The sequence below is a fragment of the Lacerta agilis genome, chromosome 2 (assembly GCF_009819535.1).
Source record: "Lacerta agilis isolate rLacAgi1 chromosome 2, rLacAgi1.pri, whole genome shotgun sequence".
NCBI classification, from domain to species: domain Eukaryota; kingdom Metazoa; phylum Chordata; class Lepidosauria; order Squamata; family Lacertidae; genus Lacerta; species Lacerta agilis.
This window is the reverse complement of record NC_046313.1, coordinates 24210706-24230513: the sequence shown is the minus strand read 5'-3', so window position 1 is coordinate 24230513 and position 19808 is coordinate 24210706. Positions and strand designations below refer to the sequence as shown.

Genomic DNA, 19808 nt, shown 5'->3' with positions numbered 1-19808 from the left:
AGCCAAACGGAAAGGCTGGCAGTGGAGACATTTTTGGTTGAACTAGATCGAGGAATACTAAGGTTGTTGTGGAACTGCAGCTGTAGAGAGAACAGGTATGGAGCCCCTCCAGCATGGGCCAAGACTTAATGGAATGGTGAGAGGTTTAGAAGGGCTCCAGTGTGAGAGAGCCAGTGTGGTGTAGTGGTTAAGAACAGTGGACTCGTAATCTGGTGAACCGGGTTCGTGTCTCCACTCCTCCACATGCAGCTGCTGGGTGACCTTGGGCTAGTCACACTTCTTTGAAGTCTCTCAGCCCCACTCACCTCACGGAGTGTTTGTTGTGGGGGAGGAAGGGAAAGGAGAATGTTAGCCGCTATGAGAGACTCCTTTGGGTAGTGATAAAGCGGGATATCAAATCCAAACTCATTCTTCTTCTTCTTCTTCTTCTTCTCCTCCTCCTCCTCCTCCTCCTCCTCCAACTTCCTGTATGTGTATGCCATACATTTAAAGCACATGGTTTACCCCAAAAATATCCTACGAAACTGTAGTTAACCCCCTCAGAGATCTACAGTTCCCAGCCTCCTTAACAAACTACAGCTCCCAGGATTATTTGGGGAAATCGTATGCTTAGAATGCACTTTAAGCATGTGGTGAATACAGAACCGGAATCACTGAGAAAACATGGGCTTTGCAAGAAGTGCGCACAGCACAAGAGATGCTGCCATGTGACAAAACAACATTGTCAGGTCACTTTGTCCACAGGAAGCCTCTGTACAGGATCTTTCACTTCACTGAGCTGTCAGAAATGGCAAGATTCTGATTACGTTTGCTGCTAGAAGTAGCCTACCATGGGTTCCAGGATCAGAAACAGTTTCTCAGAAAAATGGGGGGAAAGAGGCCGGGGGTGGGGGAGAAACGAGTTCTCAGAAAGCTAGGTGGCAGAAGGTGGCGGATATCCATCTAAAATAAAAGAACACAGAAAATTTGCTAGAATGGGGCCCATACACACTAAAATTTACAATGGACCAACAAAAACCAGTCTTTTCTTTTTCTGGTGCCAATCATCAGAAAAACAAGTGACAAGGATAGCTGCTGGGCTGGGCTCCACCACAGTTATTTCCCAACCACAGGGCTCCACCCCAGGCCCTGTACAGATATTAGGAGTTTCTCATTTCAAGAGCTGGCAGCTGCCGCACTTGCGTGTGTGGCGGTGTTACCAAATCCAAATTAAAAGATGCAATTTATTTCTGTATGAAAGTGATGGAGGTGGGTGGGAAGGGGACATGGGGGGGTCAGAGAGGGCTGTTAAAAGAATTTATGGGCCACAAACAAATGCAAGTCAGGCTCCTATCTTGAGATTTAAATGGGGGGTTGTTATCCTGTCAGTGGGGTGAAGAAGGAGCACCATATTAAAAAGGTTTAATATGTTTTCAGGGGCGTAGCTAGCCGCTGGGCTGCTGGGGGCGGCAAGCCCAGCGGCACCCATGAGGGCAGGGCGTCGCTCCGTGCGCATGACGTCATGATGCATGCGCATGAAACAACGCCTCCGCACGAGCCACTTGGCCCGCCCCTCTCCCGCTGCGCTCCGTGAGCAGAGCCGTCCCGGGGAAAGGAGAGGGGTGGGCCAGCGAGGGAGGTGTCATTCCCCTTGCTGGCCTGCCCCTGTCCTTTCCCCCCGGGCTCCGCTCCCTGAGCCCAGCGGGCAGGGAGCGGAGCGGCGGTGCGTGGGAGTGGTGGGAGGGGCCGCCACTTGTCACCCCACGTGCCGCCGTTCGTTCCGTCGCCCCGGGAGCAGCAGCACCGCACACACTGTGCACTGCTGCTCCCACGGCGACGGAGCGAGCGCCGGTGCGTGGGGGTGACAAGCGGCGGCCCCTCCCACCACTCCCCACGCACCACCGGTCACCCCGTCCGTGCAGCGCTGCTGCTCCCGGGGTGACGGAGGGAGCGGCGGCGCGTGGGAGTGGTGGGAGGGGCCGCCGCTTGTCACCCCCACCCGGCGCTTGTCACCCTGTCGCTGGGGGCGTACCGCCCCTACCACCCCACCCCAGCGACGCCCCTGTATGTTTTGTTTTTTAAAGTCTGCTATTTCCGCATTGCCCATGCCTTTACCAATGTGCTCTGCTGACCCTCTTCTCTTCAAGTTTGTGACTGTGAGTACTGGAGGAGTTTTGCAAAGCAGGAAGGAAAATATGTCCCCCTTGACAAATTGCAGAGTGAATTCTCTGAGCAAATGAACTACCCATGTCCTCAGTCCTGGTTGATTCAACTTACTAGACAGCCAACCTGTCTGAGGCAAATCTGGTGTCTGATCCCTCTACTTCCTTCTGGAGAATGAGGTGGTGATCAGAGGCACCAGCTGGGTGCTAGTAAGGGAGAAGCAGGCAGGCATCTGCCCCCCAGAAGTCAGGACTGGGACACATTCAGCTTGTTGCAGCCAGGCCTTTCTTCCCCTTGCCCTGTTGCCAATAGCAACAGGCACTAGCAGTTCTGAGGCTGACAGGAGCTGGCAACCCTGTCAGGCTATAACAAAATGGCTCCTTTGTCCTCTTCCTTAGAAACAGAACCCTGGCCAAGTGACTGGGGCACCCTGGGTGCAATTAGGCAGGCGGAGGAATTGCTGCCATGGCGATGTGTCCACGCCGCTAAGACAGCTAGGTGCAAATTTCTCCAGGACTGATCATAGGCCCTTGACATAAGAGAGCATGGGGCATGGTTCGTACCCAGCCAGTGCCCAACACAAGGCTGCAGAACAGCTGGATGTTCTGTAGCTCTGTCAGCGGCTGCTGCAAACGCATGCTCCTCAGATCGCAGGGCGCTAGGATTTCCACAATGCTGCCAAGTACCATATGTCCAGCCCAGCAGAGGATTTCATTAATATCTGAGATTTGTAGCTGTACTTGCAGGCAGCTCTTCCAGCAGTTGTAACCAGGCCCAAACAGAGGGGGGGGGGTCATATGGGCCACTTGGCCAGGGCCTCCAATTCCAAAGGGGGCCTAGGTCAGCATATTCACAATTGCTCACCATTATTTAAATGTAAATACTTAAAATAATCCTTTTCCCTATGTATTTTTAAAAAGCACTATTGTATATGAAAATGTGAAAATTATTTATATACTTACTTATTTATTTATAAGACTTCGGGGATCCCCAGGGTTAAAAAAGGGGGGGCACATTATCTACCTGCAAATAATGAGATTATGGGAGTTGTAGGCCAGGAACATCTAGAGTTCACCATCCCTGCCTGATATACAAGGTGACTGTGAATTGGAATTCACCTATTTTGTCCAAGTGTGATCCTAAAGTTAAGCATATATGAAACTTGTGTTTCCAGAACATGTAAAAGAGTAGGGAGGTGGGGCATATGAGGCCTAGATGTGCTCAGAGACCTAGTTTTCACCCTTTCTGTGCATGCATCTGGCCTTGATGCTTTATATTGTACCCTTCCTGTCTCTGAAACAATGACCCATCATACTTCTCCTGCCGTCCCCCCACTTTGGAGATGCGTAACACACAGCTTTCGTTTCCCTCACTTGGGCCTAGTGGTGCCCCCCTTTTTTCTCTCAACAACTTCCTCCACCTCCTGGGTCCCCCCTTCCTCCACCATCATCCCTTGAACTGGTGGAATGAGTACTTCTGAGGAACGGCTAAGAGCTGAACTGAGCTGAAAGCTGCCACTTGATCTCTTCCCTGGCTAGGCTGTGGATTCTCATGAATGGTCTCTATTGTGCTTCTGCAAATGGAGAAGCTGAATTCAATTAGGGAGAGCAGAGGGAGAGTTGAAGGGAGGAAAATGAGCCAAGTCTGCCCTGTCCTGGCCAGTTCCCCCCCACCTCCTTCCCTCTACAATTTTTTTTTTAAACCAGATGTTCCCATGGATGGAATACTTGGTTACTGGCTGATGATTACTTTTGGAAGTAGAAAAATAACGTCTTGCTATAGTGGCTTGAGTTGCTGCACTAGGGATTTTAAAGCATGCCATGATTTCAGGAGTTCCTGAAATCTTAAATTGTCAAGCAAAGGACATGTAAACATCTCATTTATTTATTTTTAATGATGAAACTTTGCCATTACAGTGGTACCTCAGGTTACATACGCTTCAGGTTACAGACTCCGCTAACCCAGAAATAACGCTTCAGGTTAAGAACTTTGCTTCAGGATAAGAACAGAAATCGTGCTCTGGCGGCGCAGCGGCAGCGGGAGGTCCCATTAGCTAAAGTGGTGCTTCAGGTTAAGAACAGTTTCAGGTTAAGAACAGACCTCCAGAACGAATTAAGTATGTAACCAGAGGTACCACTGTATATTGAGTGATGTGAGCTGTAAATGCTGTGTAAAGGAAGTCTTAAAAGTGGAGCATGAGGGTGAATAGAGAACCAAGAAACTAACTGCAGGTTATCCTCATGATTTGGCTCATTTCAGCCTCTAAGACTGGCAGTAGAGTTATGCTGTAAAGCAGGCATCCCCCAAACTCAGCCCTCCAGCTGTTTTGGGACTACAACTCCCTTCATCCCTAGCTAACAGGACCAGTGGTCAGGGATGATGGGAATTGTAGTCCCAAAACAGCTGGAGGGCTGAGTTTGGGGGTGCTTGCTGTAAAGAATACGGCTGCCATGATGCTCTCCTAAATTGATTTGCATCATTACTTATCTTCTGTTAAAATAAATAAGCTGGGCCAGTTCTTCCTTACTGTTCCTGCTTCTCTCATCTCTTCCACCCCTCCCCACTTTTCCTGCTGTCTTCACACTGATCCACAGCCTGTTTATATTGCAGATAATCCTGAAACACAGAACAGTGATTATATCCCCCACATTTCTGGGGAAGAGAATGCAGAAAGCAAAAAAATACAGTTTCCTCTTAGTACTGTAACCAAATGACAGAACACGATTTGTTCATTTAGGATAGTCAGCTTAATCAAAATTATTTGCAAATTAATCGCACGCAGCCCTATAATCAGTTAAATCAAGATGAATTTCATCTTTCCTAAATGTTATTGTCAATAACTTTTAGAGATATTGGGGGAAGTATACTGGCAATCTAATTAGAAGGAAAGTCTGTCTCTCATATTTCCCTTTTCATTCCCCATTAAGGTAACGTTGTGGCTAATATAACAAAAAAGGAAACAACTGTGCCTTTCATGCACAGCTCCATTCAATTTGCTGCTCGCCAGTAAAATTTGCCTTTTCTGAAGTACAGTGGTACCTTGGTTGTTGGACAAATCGGCTCCTGAACGCTGCAGACCCGGAAGTAAGTGTTCCGGTTTGTGAACGCTTTTCAGAAGCTCAACGTCCGACGCGGCTTCCGCTTGACTGTAGGAAGCTCCTGCAGCCAATCAGAAGCCAAGCCTTGGTTTTCAAATGGTTTCAGGAATCGAACTGACTCCTGGAACGGATTAAGTTCAAGAACCCAGGTACCACTGTATTTACTCTAATGACTAGCAGGCATATAATTCAATCCTAAACATGCGTACAGAAGGAAACCCTTTTGAGTAAAATGGGTCTTAGGGTGGAATTCAATGTTGCATTTCAGCTTGACAGAGGGAATGATTCTCCCCCCCACCCACCGCCATCCTCCCCTTCCAAGCTGTTCTGGGGTTCTCCCAAGCTCCCCAAGAGCCAGTTTCAGAGGGCATGGGGAAGGAAGGTGGGAAAGCCCTGTTGTGCAAGCAGAGGTCCTTGCACAGACCTTCCATTGGTGGGGATTGTTAGTTTAATCCTGACCTGGGTCCAATATAACTGGGTATAGAATTACAACACCTGCATACCTGGGTGGTGTGTGCATGTTCAAGTCTATTCATACAGTAATAACATGCTTCTCAAAATTTGTACATTGATTGATGGATATATCAGTTGGTTGGTTGGTTTCCAACACTTCCATCCCATGCACACAATACAAAGTATTTCCCAAATGGCTTACAATTTAAAACATATTTTTTTAAAAAAAAAAAATCCAATTATAAAAAATAAGCAAAACTCAAAACAGAGACATAAAACCATAAAAATCACCACAACGCTAGTGGAACCGATAGACCAAGAGCAAGAATTAAAATTCAATGGGAAAATATATATAAAAAAACATGTTTTGGCCTAGCAGAGTGAGTGTCAGAACTTGTGGAAAAGAAAATTCCATGAATGGGGTATGAATAGGCTCTCTTCCTGGATTTCCCCTCTCCTTTCCCTCTCTCTCTTTGTGAAAACAGAGGAACCAAGAGAGGAGTCTCAGAAGCTCACTCTGTGCATGAGCAGGCTGAAGAGGGAGAAGACATTCTTGTAACAGCCCCCTTCTTCAGCAGGGGTTGAGCTCAGGCCCTATAAATACCGCAAGGACCACACCTCTCCATATGAACCTGCCCGGACCCTGAGATCATCTTCTGAGGCCCTTCTTTGTGTGCCTCCTCCATAAGAAGTCCGTAGGGTGGCAACACGAGAACAGGCATTTCTGCAGTGGTTCCCCGTTTGTGGAATACTCTCCCCAGGGAGGTTCAGCTGACATCTTCATTATATACCTTTAGGCGCCAGGAAAAAAACTGTTCCTCTTCAACCAGGTCTTTGGCTGATTGATATCTGATGCCCTTTCAAAATGTGTTGTGGAATAGTTGTCTTTGTTTTTGTTTTTATTATGTATTTTGTGTTTCTTATATCGTGATTTTATGTTGTGAACCACTGGGTATAGGGCGGCATACTGCTACCAATGATAATAATATTCATAATAATCATAATGTTGATGAATCCCTGCTGTTTGAGACAAACAAAATGCTGAGTGGATAGCTTCGGGTAACCGTCTTCTCTGGCTGTGTTTGCTTACGGAACTAGAAAACTTCCATATATATCACAATCCACTAAAATACTGTGAGGCTTCCCACTGTGAAAACAAGTTGCTGGTCTTTGTAGATGGGCCCTTGGGTCTAATCCAGCGGATCTCTTCTAATGTTCTTCTTGTCTTTCCCTTTCCCTCCACAGGGAAGTGACAGTGAGTACGAAGTGGATCAGAACCAACAGAAAGCCCATTCTTTTGTCAACCATTACATCAGCGACCCGACTTATTACAACTCATGGAGGCGCCAGCAAAAGGGCATCTCCCGGGCTCAGGCCTACAGTTATACAGAGAGTGACTCCGGAGACCCTGACCACTGCCCAATGTCCAACAGCACCAGCACCCAACAGGGCAGCCTCTTCCGACCCAAACCCAGTAGGACTCCAACCCCACAAACCCCAGTCAACCCTCCCAGCCAGCAGAGCACCCTTTACCGACCCCCCAGTAGCCTTGCCCCAGGGTCCAGAGCCCCTATTGCTGGGTTTTCTTCTTTTGTTTGACATTTCTAAAAGAGAGAAGAAAAAAGAGAAGAAAATATGGATAAAGAAGAACAAAATAATGGATATAATAATAATAACAATAATGAAGAACATTCGGGTCCAGAATTATTATTATTTTCAGAGGCAATGAGAAGATCATGTGGGAGACAATCAGTCATAGTTGAGTTTGGAATCATTGACTGCTGCTGCTTCTAGTATTGCACAGTGTTCTTCAAAGGAACTACCTGTATGCAAACATACACCTGGAGCAGGACAGGAGACATGCCTGTTTTCAGGCCTAGAGCTGAAGGAAGGAAGGAAGGCAACAGGGTAAAAGATTGGGAGCCCCAAAGCTAAGACAATGTTTGGTGTTGCAGACCACCTTCTTGCAGATCAACGTTCTAGGCAGGCAAAGAAGTAGGGAATTGATGTTTTTCAGAATAGTCTCTCTGGGTTTGATTTTGATTTTTGATTTTTGTTCACCAACCAAAGCTCGGAGGGGAACGGGTTAGGGCTCCACAAGCTGTAAATATGAGCCACTTGGACTGCTGCAGCCAGTGCTCCAAGGAGCTCAATGGCAGCACCTAGTAGCGTGCTGTCCATAGGAACATGTTCTCAGTAACTAGCAACTGGCCAATGAGAGAGAGGCAGACTGAAGAAGACCCACCCACTGCGATGTCATGATGGTTCTTTGGGGGAGCGGCAACAAATGCCGAAGAGGAATCCCAGTCTCTGAAGCTATCATGAATGGACTATAGAGGATTAGGCTGGGCGACCACCACCTATGTTCAGACCAGCTTCGCCTCCACTTTGCTCTTCCACTCACCTCCGGAACAGAAGTTAGCCGAGCTGAAAAGTGCTGACCAGAGACAGTGTGGTTTCTTTTTATGCATTTTGGTTTGAGGATAGGAGAGTATGTTTGAGAATCCTTGGGTGGAAGCTGTAGAATTCAAAGGAATCAATGCATTGTCACTTGGCAGGAAAGAGATGCTGTCCGTATCAGCTCGGTGGAAAGCGCTCTCCCCCGGCTTTGTCGGAGAGCTGAGCACCTGCAGCCAAACCAAGCCACAAGGCAGAATCCATCCCACATGGTTGGATAGTCTCTCAGCGCCCTGATTTCTTCTCAGTTCCCCTTTTCCCCCATTCACTTCATTGGACAGGGAGAGAGCAAGGGGGAAGCCCCCATCCAATCTAAGTGCAATTCGAGGGGGCGTTCAGGGAAAAGGAGATAAACTTGATATAATATAAATGCTGCACAGCCCCTGGTACTGGCTTTAGAATGGACAACCTCAAGAGGCTAAACTGATGCCTCATTGCAGCGTTTTCTCTCCTCCTCCTGGTATCAAAACTAAACTTTCTCCTTAGCTCCATAGAAAAGGAGAGTTTGTCCCCAATTCCCGTTTTATATAGTTTTGTTTTTTTTAATTGTTCACAGCACACAAACATTAAGGTGGGGAGAGGGAATGGGAACGGAGTGGAGGTTGTTGAGGAAGTGATGCATTGAAAGTGATTGTCTATCCCTCTCCCTGTCTCTCTTTGTTTTGCTATCTTTTTGAATTCTATTTTAGCACAAGGGTTATGGGGGAGGCAGGTGGGAAATTATGTTTGTTTCATTTTGGCCTAGCAGAATACACACACACACACACACACACACACAGATACACAGAGTGCCTACTGAGCCCCAAGATCTGCGGTGGCTATCTCCCTGGACCCCCACAACAGTGTTGTGTGCTAAAGCAGGGCTGGCTGGGGATCCTGTTGCCCTCCAAATGTTGTTGGTCTACAGCTCCCCTTCAGCCTCAGGCAGTATGGCCCAGTGATCGGGAATGATGGGAGTTGGAGTCCAACAACACTGGAGTGCTACAGGTTCCCACTTGCCAGGATAGAGCAGACAGCAAGCCCAGGAACAGTGGCTGAGCAGGTGAGGGAGAGAAGAAAAAAGAATATATGAGCATTATGCTCTAGCTGGGATACCTTCTTTCCTGGAAGTACTAGGGATATAGCTATTTCCATTATAACCCCTTCACCCCATGCCTTTATTTGCACATTGTTTTCAAAGCCTGGTTTACAAAGAATTGAACCTGGCACATAGGGTCCTTTTAATAAAGAATCAAAATGCAAATCATACAGTTTCTGGGGTTGTTTTGTTTGCTCGTTTCTACTCTGCTTCTTACAAGAGTGATCTTGTTGTGATTTAACAGTTGATTTGTAAAGTACACTCTCTTCAACAGGAATGGTTGCAAACCATTGGAGCTGTCAACCCAAAGGAGCAAGCCATGAAGTTGTTTGATGATTATGGTAGAAGCATCCTTGACCTGTCGTTTGATGCCATAGGAGTTGGCGGCCTAACTTAATTCAAAAGAAGGCCAAACAAGCTCATGACAGTATACTGATACCACTAATAGTATTAATGACAGGCAGATCAGCCATTTCCTCAGCTCATGTCTGTCCACCCCTGAACCTCTCTATGCTTTCTCAAAGCTTTGACTGAACAGAGCTGTGCCACTTGCCATGTCCTTCCTTAGAGCATCTACCAGAGACATTGGGCTAGATTACTTTAATTTTGAACTAATTTCAATACTTGCACAGTCTCTTTCAGGACTTGAGTTTTATATTTAGAGAAGGAACCGGAACCAACGTATCTCAATTCCTTGTACAATTAAAAATCCAAAAGAGCTGGGAGATGAAGACAGCCACCAACTTTATTATCACTCATGCTTCGTACCTTGATGTGTTAATGAGATAATTTCCAATATACCGTAAAGAGTGTAAAGTTATTGCATGGAATCAAAAATATCTTTCCTCAAGATTACAACTTCTGTTGTGGAGAAATCCCAACAAGCGCATTCACTATCCGTATTTTTTTCATGGATGGTTTCCTAGTACCACTCTTCTGTTATCAGTCCTGTGAATATCTGTTTCCCTCACAGTTAAAAGGGGTGAAGAGCATTTGTCAAGTACCAAAGGAAAGAAGCAATGCTGATGGGGCAAGGACCCATGCCATTCAGGTGACCCAACAAGGTGCTGCTTACAGGTGTTTCTGTAGCAGTATAGGGCCAGGGCATGAATAAGCCGTTCCTGCTTCTCTCTGGCCGCATAAGGATCAAGGCAAATGGAATTCAAAATCAAGAAAACAAGGTCAAAATATTTCAGCATGGCTCACTGCATATTGTAGCTCAGCAGTGGGGAATCCTCAGCCTGTGTACCCAATTAGGCCATGCCCACTTGCCCTACAGCTGACATCATACATAATGTCAGGTGTGGGGCCGGTAAAGACTTAGCTGAACCAAAATAGCTCAGGCAGTAGAGCAGCAAACTCTTGATCTCAGTGTTGTGGGTTCGAGCCCCACATTGGGCAAAAGAATCCTGCATTGCGGGGGGGGGGGGGTCGGGTCTAAATGACCCTTCTATGAAAAGGGGCATTACAAGTGTGATAATACAGTGATTCCCTGCTCCAGTATGTTCCTGTGAAGACAAGAACGTATTGACCAAGCAATGTACAAAAACTCCTTATCAAAGTGTGTGAGAGCATCCTTCCGACATTGCATCTTAGTCACAAAATGTGCATACCAGTGAGATTCTTCTTTCAGAGATTGGTGGTTAACTACAGGGCTGGATGTGTACATCCGTTTGGTCCATTGCCAAAGAGGAATAAGCTGGAGTTGTTGCTGAGAGTACCCTGACTACTGAGCAACTGTAACTGTATGTCAATATCCGCTTGCAGTGCAGAATCACTTGAGCGTGGGAAAACCTTTTTTAATGTCTTTGTAGTTAAGTTTTTAGTGGCTGGAGAAAAAGGAAAAATGATGTCAGGCAACTTCTGAAGGGTCAAATACCTCCATTTCAAGCCTGAGATCTTGGCAGCTGTGAAATCAGACAGTAACTACACTGACAGTCATGACTGTGGCCAAGCAGGCTGTTATATTTTGGGGAAAGATGGAGAAGTCATAGAGAGCAGGGATGGGGCACCTGTGGCCCCCCGGATGCCATTGGACTATCACAGTAAGAATGCAAGTAGAGACCAAAGGCCTACCTTGCTAAGTATCCTGTTCTCACAGTGGCCGTAGTCAACCAGGGGCCACATTGGCTTGGGCTGATGAGAGCTGGAAACCAATGGCATCTGGAGTGTGGCAGGTCCCCCCTCCTCTGCCACAGATGATGCTGCACTTCTGCGTGTGAGAACAGACACAAGTGTGCATGGGCGTAACTGCTGCCCCACCCTTAAATCAAGTAAGTAAATAAAAACACTTAACTAAAAGTAGAAATACAGTAATCGGAATATTTTAAATTGAAATGCTCAATGAGGTCACTTGTACTGTGGAGCAGTCATTCAGTACCTAAGGCTTAGGTCAGTGGTGGCCAAACTTGGCCCTCCAGATGCTTTTTGGGACTACAACTCCCATCATCCCTAGCTAACAGGACCAGTGGTCAGGGATGATGGGAATTGTAGTCCCAAAACAGCTGGAGGGCCAAGTTTGGCTATCACTGGCTTAGGTCAACGATGACAGGGGAGCATCTCAATGGGCTGTGCTTACTGAGTGTGCACAGAAAAACTGTTGGGGAAAGGAGGAATTTGATAAGGAAGTGCTGAAAAGGTTTTCAGCCAATCCCAGAAAACTTGCTTTAATTTAGATATATATATATATATATATATATATATATATATATATATATATATATTACACACACACACACATATATATTCTTCGTAATTTTGCAAAATATTCCCTTTAACCGTATGAAAGGTACTCCCTAGTGTTTATTTTTTAATTTAACTTACTAGTTTTCAAATGTCTGAAGATTTTGACTGGTTTTTCTGAGCACTTGGGGTCCAAAGAAAGTAATTTTAACAACTGTTGACAAGACATTTCATTCCGAATCTGCCAGACAGAGAAGGATGGGAATTATAGGGACAGAACTACCTAAACTGTATAGAAACTTATTCATGTATGCTACTACGGCAGCCCAAAAATGGAAAGAAGCAGAAGTCCCAGCAAAGGAAGAACAAATACAAAAATTCATTGTACATGCAGAAACGGCAAAACTTACCGAAAGAATAAGAAATCAAGATAACAAACTTCTTATAAAAGAATAGAAATGGTTTATTGAATATTTACAGTTAAATTGCAAACAGATAAGAACATTGGCAAGATTATTGTAATAACCTGCAGTTTTATAGAGTATATATTTAGAGTAGATGAGTAAATGAGCAAATTAAGTTAATTTGGATATGCAGAAGATATTGAAAATAAATTTAAGGAACCGCAGAAATAGGGGGAAGGAAGTCAAGTCCTGAAATGTTAAAATGATTGTAAAATTAGTGAAATGTATAAACCTTGTAAAATTAGTGAAAAGTATAAATAAAATTTTAAAAAAAAAACTTTAAAGGAAAGAGAGATGGAGAGGTGGGTGTCTTGCCTCCCCAACCCCCCAAAAAGAAAAAATCCTGGCTCCACCCATGCAAGTGTGTCTTGGGCCTGTTTCAACCCATGCATGCTCATGCCAGGGCTGGATTTAGGTTTGATGAGGCCCTAAACTATTGAAGGTAATGGGGCCCTTTAAATGTCCAGCTGTCCTTTGTCAAAAACAAATGTCCAGCTGTCCTTTGTCAAAAACAAATTGTCGCTGTTTTTTGTGTTGCATATATGCTGTATGGTAATTTATGGACCTAATTGGTATCTAAAGCCATTTGCACATAACAAAATATATATTTTATCAAAGTAATTGTTGAACTGAAATACAATTAAGAAGAAGGATGTTAATAGTGAAATAATTATTAAGCTCTTAACTTAAAATGATTTTTTATTCACAACAAACTTAATAATGCAAACACATTGGCATTTGGCAGTAACAAAAGTTCCTTTAGAAACACAATTTACAATGACTCACAATCTAGTCTCTAGAGTGGTGGCCAAACCTGGCCCTCCAGCTGTTTTGGGACTACAACTCCCATCATCCCTAGCTAACAGGACCAGTGGTCAGGGATGATGGGAATTGTAGTCCCAAAACAGTTGGAGGGCCAAGTTTAGCAACCACTGCCTAGAAACTTGCTATAACATAAGTTTGAGAACCAAAGTACCACTGTATATAGAAATGAGCAAACCAGTGATATTTTAGGGAGCAGGCTAGCAGGCGGGGCCCATTACTTACATCATAGGAGCCTACACAACACAAAACACTGTTGCTGTAGGTAGGTTTTATTTTATTTGTTTTTTATCTTGTATTTTGGAAATGTACATCCAGTGGGTTTTTTCCCTGTAAATTTTTTTGGGGGGGGGGGCAAGAGAGAGGGGCCCTAAACTATAGCTTGTTTAGCTTATACCTAAATCCGGCACTGCCAGTCATGGCTTGATCTCTACAGCAGAGGTTCCCAAATTCCTTGGACTACCGGTGGTCGTCCTCAAGCTAGCTTTCTGCTGCTGGTCCTCCAAAGAGCAGCAGCGTGGGCTTTGTTGAGACGGGAGAGGAGAGCTCCTCGTCCAGCCTCCCTCCTCAGCTGCTAGTGAAGCCATCGCGACTGCAACACCCCTTGGCTCCTTCGGGGCCTTTCAGCTGCAATAGCCACAAGGGCCAGGGAGCTAGCGAGCTCGAGAAGGACGCCACTTTCTGGTGCCCTTTCCCGCGCTTTCTCCTCCATGTTTGCGTCTGCGTGCCATAGGGTCTTTTCCAGTCACGGCGCGCCAGGCCAGCGCTTGGTCCAGGCCTCTTTTCCTTTCCCACCCTCCCTCGACTGCTGCCGAGCCCCTCTTATGCCTTCCAAGTTTCCTTTCCGCCCCCCCTCCCTCCATTTAAATGCTTCCGCGCCCTCCCCGTTTGAAGCAGAAGTCTCTTGTTTTCCCTCAACAGCCATCCTGGACGACGGGCATCGTCGAGGCCACCAGGTAAGGGTCAAAGCCAGGCTTGCGGATCCGCGAGGCTTGCTTGCAAGAAGCTGCCGAGCCGAGGCTGCAACTTTCTGCACCTCTACCGTTGGTTTGGGCGGGGGGGGGGGGTTGCTTGTGAGTAAATAGGCAGGGCGAGGTTTGGGCAGAAAGGGTGATGGGGCAGAACAGGAAATGGGGGATTTGGGTCGATAACGGAGATCGCGGCACAAGCCTTGTCAGCCTATTCCTCTCCCCAACACCCTCTTTAAACAGATGACTTGCCTTTTGCAACCAATCCTATCTACACACACAAATCCCTCAGTAAAAGTGAAAGGGACCCCTGACCGTGAGGTCCAGTCGCGGCAACTCTGGGGTTGCAGCGCTCATCTCGCTTTACTGGCCAAGGGAGCTTCCAGGTCATGTGGCCAGCATGACTAAGCCGCTTCTGGCGAACCAGAGCAGGGCACGTAAACGCCATTTACCTTCCCGCCGGAGCGGTACCTTTTTATCTACTTGCACTTTGACATGCTTTCTGCTAGGTGGGCAGGAGCAGGGACCGGGCAACGGGAGCTCACCCCATCGTGGGGATTCAAACCGCCGACCTTCTGATCGGCAAGCCCTAGGCTCTGGTTTAACCCACAGCGCCACAAATCCCTCAGTAAATTCCCTCAATTTCTTGTTCCATGCATCCAGTGCTGGATTTATGTATAAGCTAAACAAGCTATAGCTTAGGGCCCCATTGGCTGGGGGGGGGGGTAATTTAAAGGGGGGGGGGGGAACTGGATGTACATTTCCAAAATATAAGATAAAAAAACAAATAAAATAAATACCTACCGTACATACAGCAACAGTGTTTTGTGTTGTGTAGGCTCCTATGATGTAAGTAATAGGCCCCGCCTGCTAGCCAGCTCCCTAAAATATTCAACACAAAAAACAGCAACAATTTGTTGTTGACAAAGGACAGCTGGACATACAAAGGGCCCCATTACCTTGGGTAGTTTAGGGCCTCATCAGACCTAAATCCGGCCCTGCATGTATCCATTGCATTACATATGTATGTGTGTGTGTGTATTTTGTTGCATCTTTTATTTTTTATCTATTGTATTACAATTTGAGTTCAGTTTGAATTCAAATTGTAATGTAATAAAATGCAATTAGAAATCATACAGCATCTAGCACAGTGCATTAAAATTTTCTACAAAAGGCAGAAAAACCATTAAGTGGTCCCACCAGTGTCTCAGCAATTTTCAAGTGATCCATTGGGTGGTTGTGTGGAGTAGTTTAGGAACCCCTGTTCTAGAAGGTTAATGGATGGCTTTCATGTGTGAACGAACCATCAAATACTGAACAGGTAGAACATTCGTGTTTCCTTAGACCAGTGTTTTTCAACCTTTTTTGGGCAAAGGCACACTTGTTTCATGAAAAAAAATCACGAGGCACACCACCATTAGAAAATGTTAAAAAAATTAACCCTGTGCCTATATTGACTATATATAAAGTAATTTTTCAATTTTTCCCACGGCACACCAGGCAACATCTCGCGGCATACTAGTGTGCCGCGGAACAGTGGTTGAAAAACACTGCCTTAGACACATGGCGTTTCAACAGAGTCAATCCATAAATTCATACACAGAAATCATGGTGAACCAACCCGTATGAGAGTTTTCTCTGACATAGTATTGTTTGGTTATACTTTGTGAGCAGCAGAAGTTGTCCTCTTGGTAACTGCTCCCCCTCCCTCAGATGGGAAACTCAGGAAATGTTCCCAGAAATAGAAGTTAAAATTCATCTGCTTACTCAAGCAATGAGTGGAGAAAGCCCAGATCAGTTGGCTGTCTTGTATTTTCACTTGTGTAGCCCTCCATCTTCTTCCTGCTGGTATAAAAAGGGGCTATATTAATAAAGCTGATTCCATACATTATAGGGCACAGCCCTCTATTCTAATATCTGCTCCATCATTAAGCACCAGCATTATTAGCAAGAGGTTATTGAGAGGGGAAAGTGGCCAGCTGGCACCCTGCAGACTAGGATTTAATTAACCATTTATGTGAGGATGGGGCCTCTTGCTTGGATAATGTGGCTGCTCACTTGAAAGGGATTAACTCAGAGCCAGGGAATAGGTAATAAAGGCTTCTCTTGAGCAGCTGCCTTGGTGACTGGTAATTTAATTGGCGAGTCTGAAACCCATCAAAGAGAGGAGCATTGAAAACCAGGGCAGAAGGGTCAGGGACACTCCGTCCTTGGGAAAGGGTCAAAGCCAAGGGAAGACCTTGACCTACTCTAAAGGAGGAAGTTCCCAGAGCTAGGAATGTAGATTTAAGAAGGGTGTGAAGAAACAGCACGGAAGTTGTCGGCAGTGGGGTCAAGAAGATGCTTGCAGGCAGTGGTAAATGGTGCCTATTGGGACTTGTAAGGTGAAAGCTGGAGATCCCTGCAGTAGGTAGAGCCAGAGCCAAAGACAGGCACAGCCAACTAATTCTATTTTTGCCCCCACCACCCTCCTTGCTGAGTTCTACCGCAGCAACACAGATGTCATATAGAGGAGGGGAAAAGGTTGTTTTCTGCTGCTCCGGAGAAGCGGACACGGGACAATGGATTCAAACTACAAGAAGGAAGATTCCACCTAAACATTAGGAAGAACTTCCTGACAGTAAGAGCTGTTCGGCAGTGGAATTTGCTGCCAAGGAGTGTGGTGGAGTCTCCTTCTTTGGAGGTCTTTAAGCAGAGGCTTGACAGCCACCTGTCAGGAATGCTTTGATGGTGTTTCCTGCTTGGCAGAGGGTTGGACTGGATGACCCTTGTGGTCTCTTCCAACTCTATGATTCTATGAACACTGAGACTGAGAAGCAAAAGGTGCCAGCTAGTGCCACCCCCCAGACTGCTTGTCGCACCTAGTTTAGGCAATCCTATCCAGCTGTGTTGATGTGTTTCAATCTCTTAGCGTTTTTTATATTTACTGTAAACTGCTTAGAAGTTTTACTACCATTGAGCAGTATGTAAATTGTGCTAAGCAAGTAAATTTTGCCTTAATAGACCAGCCTCCCTTGCTTTTGCAGGTACTGCAGGTTTTGGTGGAAGGGCCTTAGCTCTCCTCTGCTTAACCCCACCCACTTAATAATTCCTCTCCCACCTGTGGCTCAGCTCCTGTGTTAAAGTGGCCCCTTTCTTTCCTTTTTGCCTTAGTTAAGCCCTGTTACATGGAAGCCAAAGCAGATGCAAAACAGAAGTGAGCAGCTGCGGTTCTTAATAAAGGGAGAGTGCTGGTTGAGCATCTGTTGATGTTCACAGTGGGGAACAGGGATTTCTCAAAGCCTTTTTTTGCCTGTGTCTTGGCCATACTGGGCATTATAGGAGAAGTGGAGAACACTCTTCCCTCCAGATTTTGTTGGACTCGACCTTCCATCAGCCCCAGCTCCAATGGTCAGGGTCAGGATGATGGAGAAATGTAGTGCAAAAACTTATGGAGGGCAATAGATTCCCCAGCCCTGTGGCGTGAGGAGACATGTGGGTGTTGTCAATTCTCTTCTTCCCTAAAGTATTCTTATAATGTTTCTCCAGTGTTTCTTGTTACTGCTTTTAAATTGCTTGAAACCACTTTCCTGCCAGCTGCCATTTTATTACCTTTTTAGTATTGTTTTGTAGCATTTTAAATAGAAATCCAGTGTGCCCAAAGACTTCAGTGTATTTTCATATCGGGGGGAGGACTATGCACATATGTGAACACGAGGAAAACAGTAGTTCAGCTATAATTTCTAGTGTATTAATACCATATGGCAGCCACACACACACACACACACGGCTTACAAAAAAGCTGCTTGGGAAGGAATGGCCCTTTTGCATTTCAAAACCCCACAAACATTTGCATGGTGGATAAACGTGTACATCTGCCCCAATTTCCATTTCACAGAATCATAGAGTCGGAAGGGAAACTGAGGATCAGCTAGTCCAGGGGTAGTCCACCTTTTTATACCTACTGCCCACTAATGCTTCTTTCTTGATGGTAAAATTTCCTTACCGCCCACCAGTGCTCAATGGAAGGAAGATTCAGCTTGTGCCGTAGAACCCCCTACCGCCCACCTAGAATCCTAAAACGCCCACTAGTGGGTTGACAACCCCTGATCTATTCCATCCCCCTGCAATGCAGGAATAGGCAGCTGTCCCAAACAGGGATTGAACCTGCAAGTTGCAACTTTGGTATTACCAGCACCATGCTGTAACCAACTGAGCTACCCATATGTCCCACTTCATTTCTAGACCACTATAAGGGAATTGTACTCTTAAGTGGGGCCCCCCTCCCCAATGTAGGAGGTATCTGTGAGAATGAAACAGAGACCAGCTTTTGAAACAAAAAGTCATACATGTGCCACAGACCACGCCTTACTGTGGATGGGAAGCAGGGCTGTGGAGGAATGCCAATGCCCACAGCTCTCTGATTCATGCCATAAATAGTAAATGTGTCAGACAGAGTCGTAGGTATTGCTGCTTTGGTTTTTCTTGTGTTATGGAGCTTAGCAAATGGAATTAGATTGCGGGGCCTTTCTTCCTGATCCTGCTAGGAAGCACACACACACACAAACACCCCTTCCTTCAACATACACACACACATCCCAGAGGCTGGGTGAAAGATTTTTTTGCCTGCTGCTGCTGCTGCTGCTCCAACCCCAAGGATTAACCTCCATAGGAAGAGCTTGGAATGAGGGAGGGGAAAAGGATGGAAGAGGAAAGGCAATTCTGAGCCCACCAGGAGGCCATGCAAAGCCTTCCCCTCACCCCACAGCAGCAGTGCTAAGCATCTTCTGTCTCCATGGCAACATATCTGTGGCTAGCTGCCCATTAGGTTACTTGGCTGTGGGCTTATTTTGCAATATATTGGTTTTCTTTTCTTTTTTTATCCCTCCTCCATTTGCTTGGAGATTTGTGCTCTTTCCCAGCTTTTAGAAACAGGATTTCAGTTATCCCCTGTCCACCCCCCCTTTTTTTTAGTCCACATTTTTTGTACTGACACATATGGAGAGCACATGTTTTCCCAAAGCCACAGCTCTCTGTTTGAGATGGGAAGGCGGATAAAGCAAACCTCCCAGCCTTCATGTTGGGAGGGATGAGGAAAAGTTGCTGATGCGGTGGCAAATGTTTGAGAGTTAGCTCTCTCTCTCTCACACACACATACCCATGCTGTTGAGAATATGGCATTCAAAATGGAGGCCACAAGAATGTGAGAAAGAGTGTGAAATTAAAGAGACGAAGCAGCAGAAAAATTGAAAACTGGTGGAGAAAGGCATGGCAAGCTTGAGTACACCAGCAGAGAGGGCAAGAGCACATTTCTCCAAGGCATGCTAAATGACCACTGCTTTAATTGATTCACAGCTATGAACCACCAAGGTCTCCTCCAATGTCTTTTTTTCCCCTTGATGACTTGTACTCGTGATAGCATTGGGTTGCTTATATGCAGTGCCAATTGCAGTCCAATACTGTCTGTGCCTGCAACTGTTTTGGGACAGACATTCTGCTACGTTTCCAAGCAGTACATGGCCCGTAAAGGTAAAGGTAAGAGACCCCTGACAGTTAATTCCAGTCGCCAACAACTCTGGGGTTGCGGCACTCATCTCGCTTTACTGGCTGAGGGAGCCGACGTTTGTCTGCAAACAGTTTTTGCCAGCATGACAAAGTCATGTGG

The 19808-nt window shown here is 45.9% G+C and overlaps 2 protein-coding genes across 11 annotated transcripts in view; both read left to right on the top strand.

The window, feature by feature from the left end:
- SDK2 (sidekick cell adhesion molecule 2) overlaps nucleotides 1–9396 on the top strand; it is a 326992-nt gene extending 317596 nt beyond the window's left edge. For all 10 annotated transcript variants that reach the window (XM_033138944.1, XM_033138948.1, XM_033138946.1 and 7 more), the window contains one exon: nucleotides 6939–9396. In XM_033138944.1, the coding sequence (XP_032994835.1) occupies nucleotides 6939–7292 (354 nt within the window). In that variant the 3' untranslated portion in view covers nucleotides 7293–9396. The remainder of the gene's footprint in view (nucleotides 1–6938) is intronic.
- A 4678-nt stretch (nucleotides 9397–14074) lies between these two features.
- The window catches only part of CDC42EP4 (CDC42 effector protein 4), a 39380-nt gene continuing 33646 nt past the window's right edge, over nucleotides 14075–19808 (top strand). The window contains exon 1 of the mRNA XM_033138938.1: nucleotides 14075–14152. The gene's annotated coding sequence lies outside the window, so the exon portion shown is untranslated. The remainder of the gene's footprint in view (nucleotides 14153–19808) is intronic.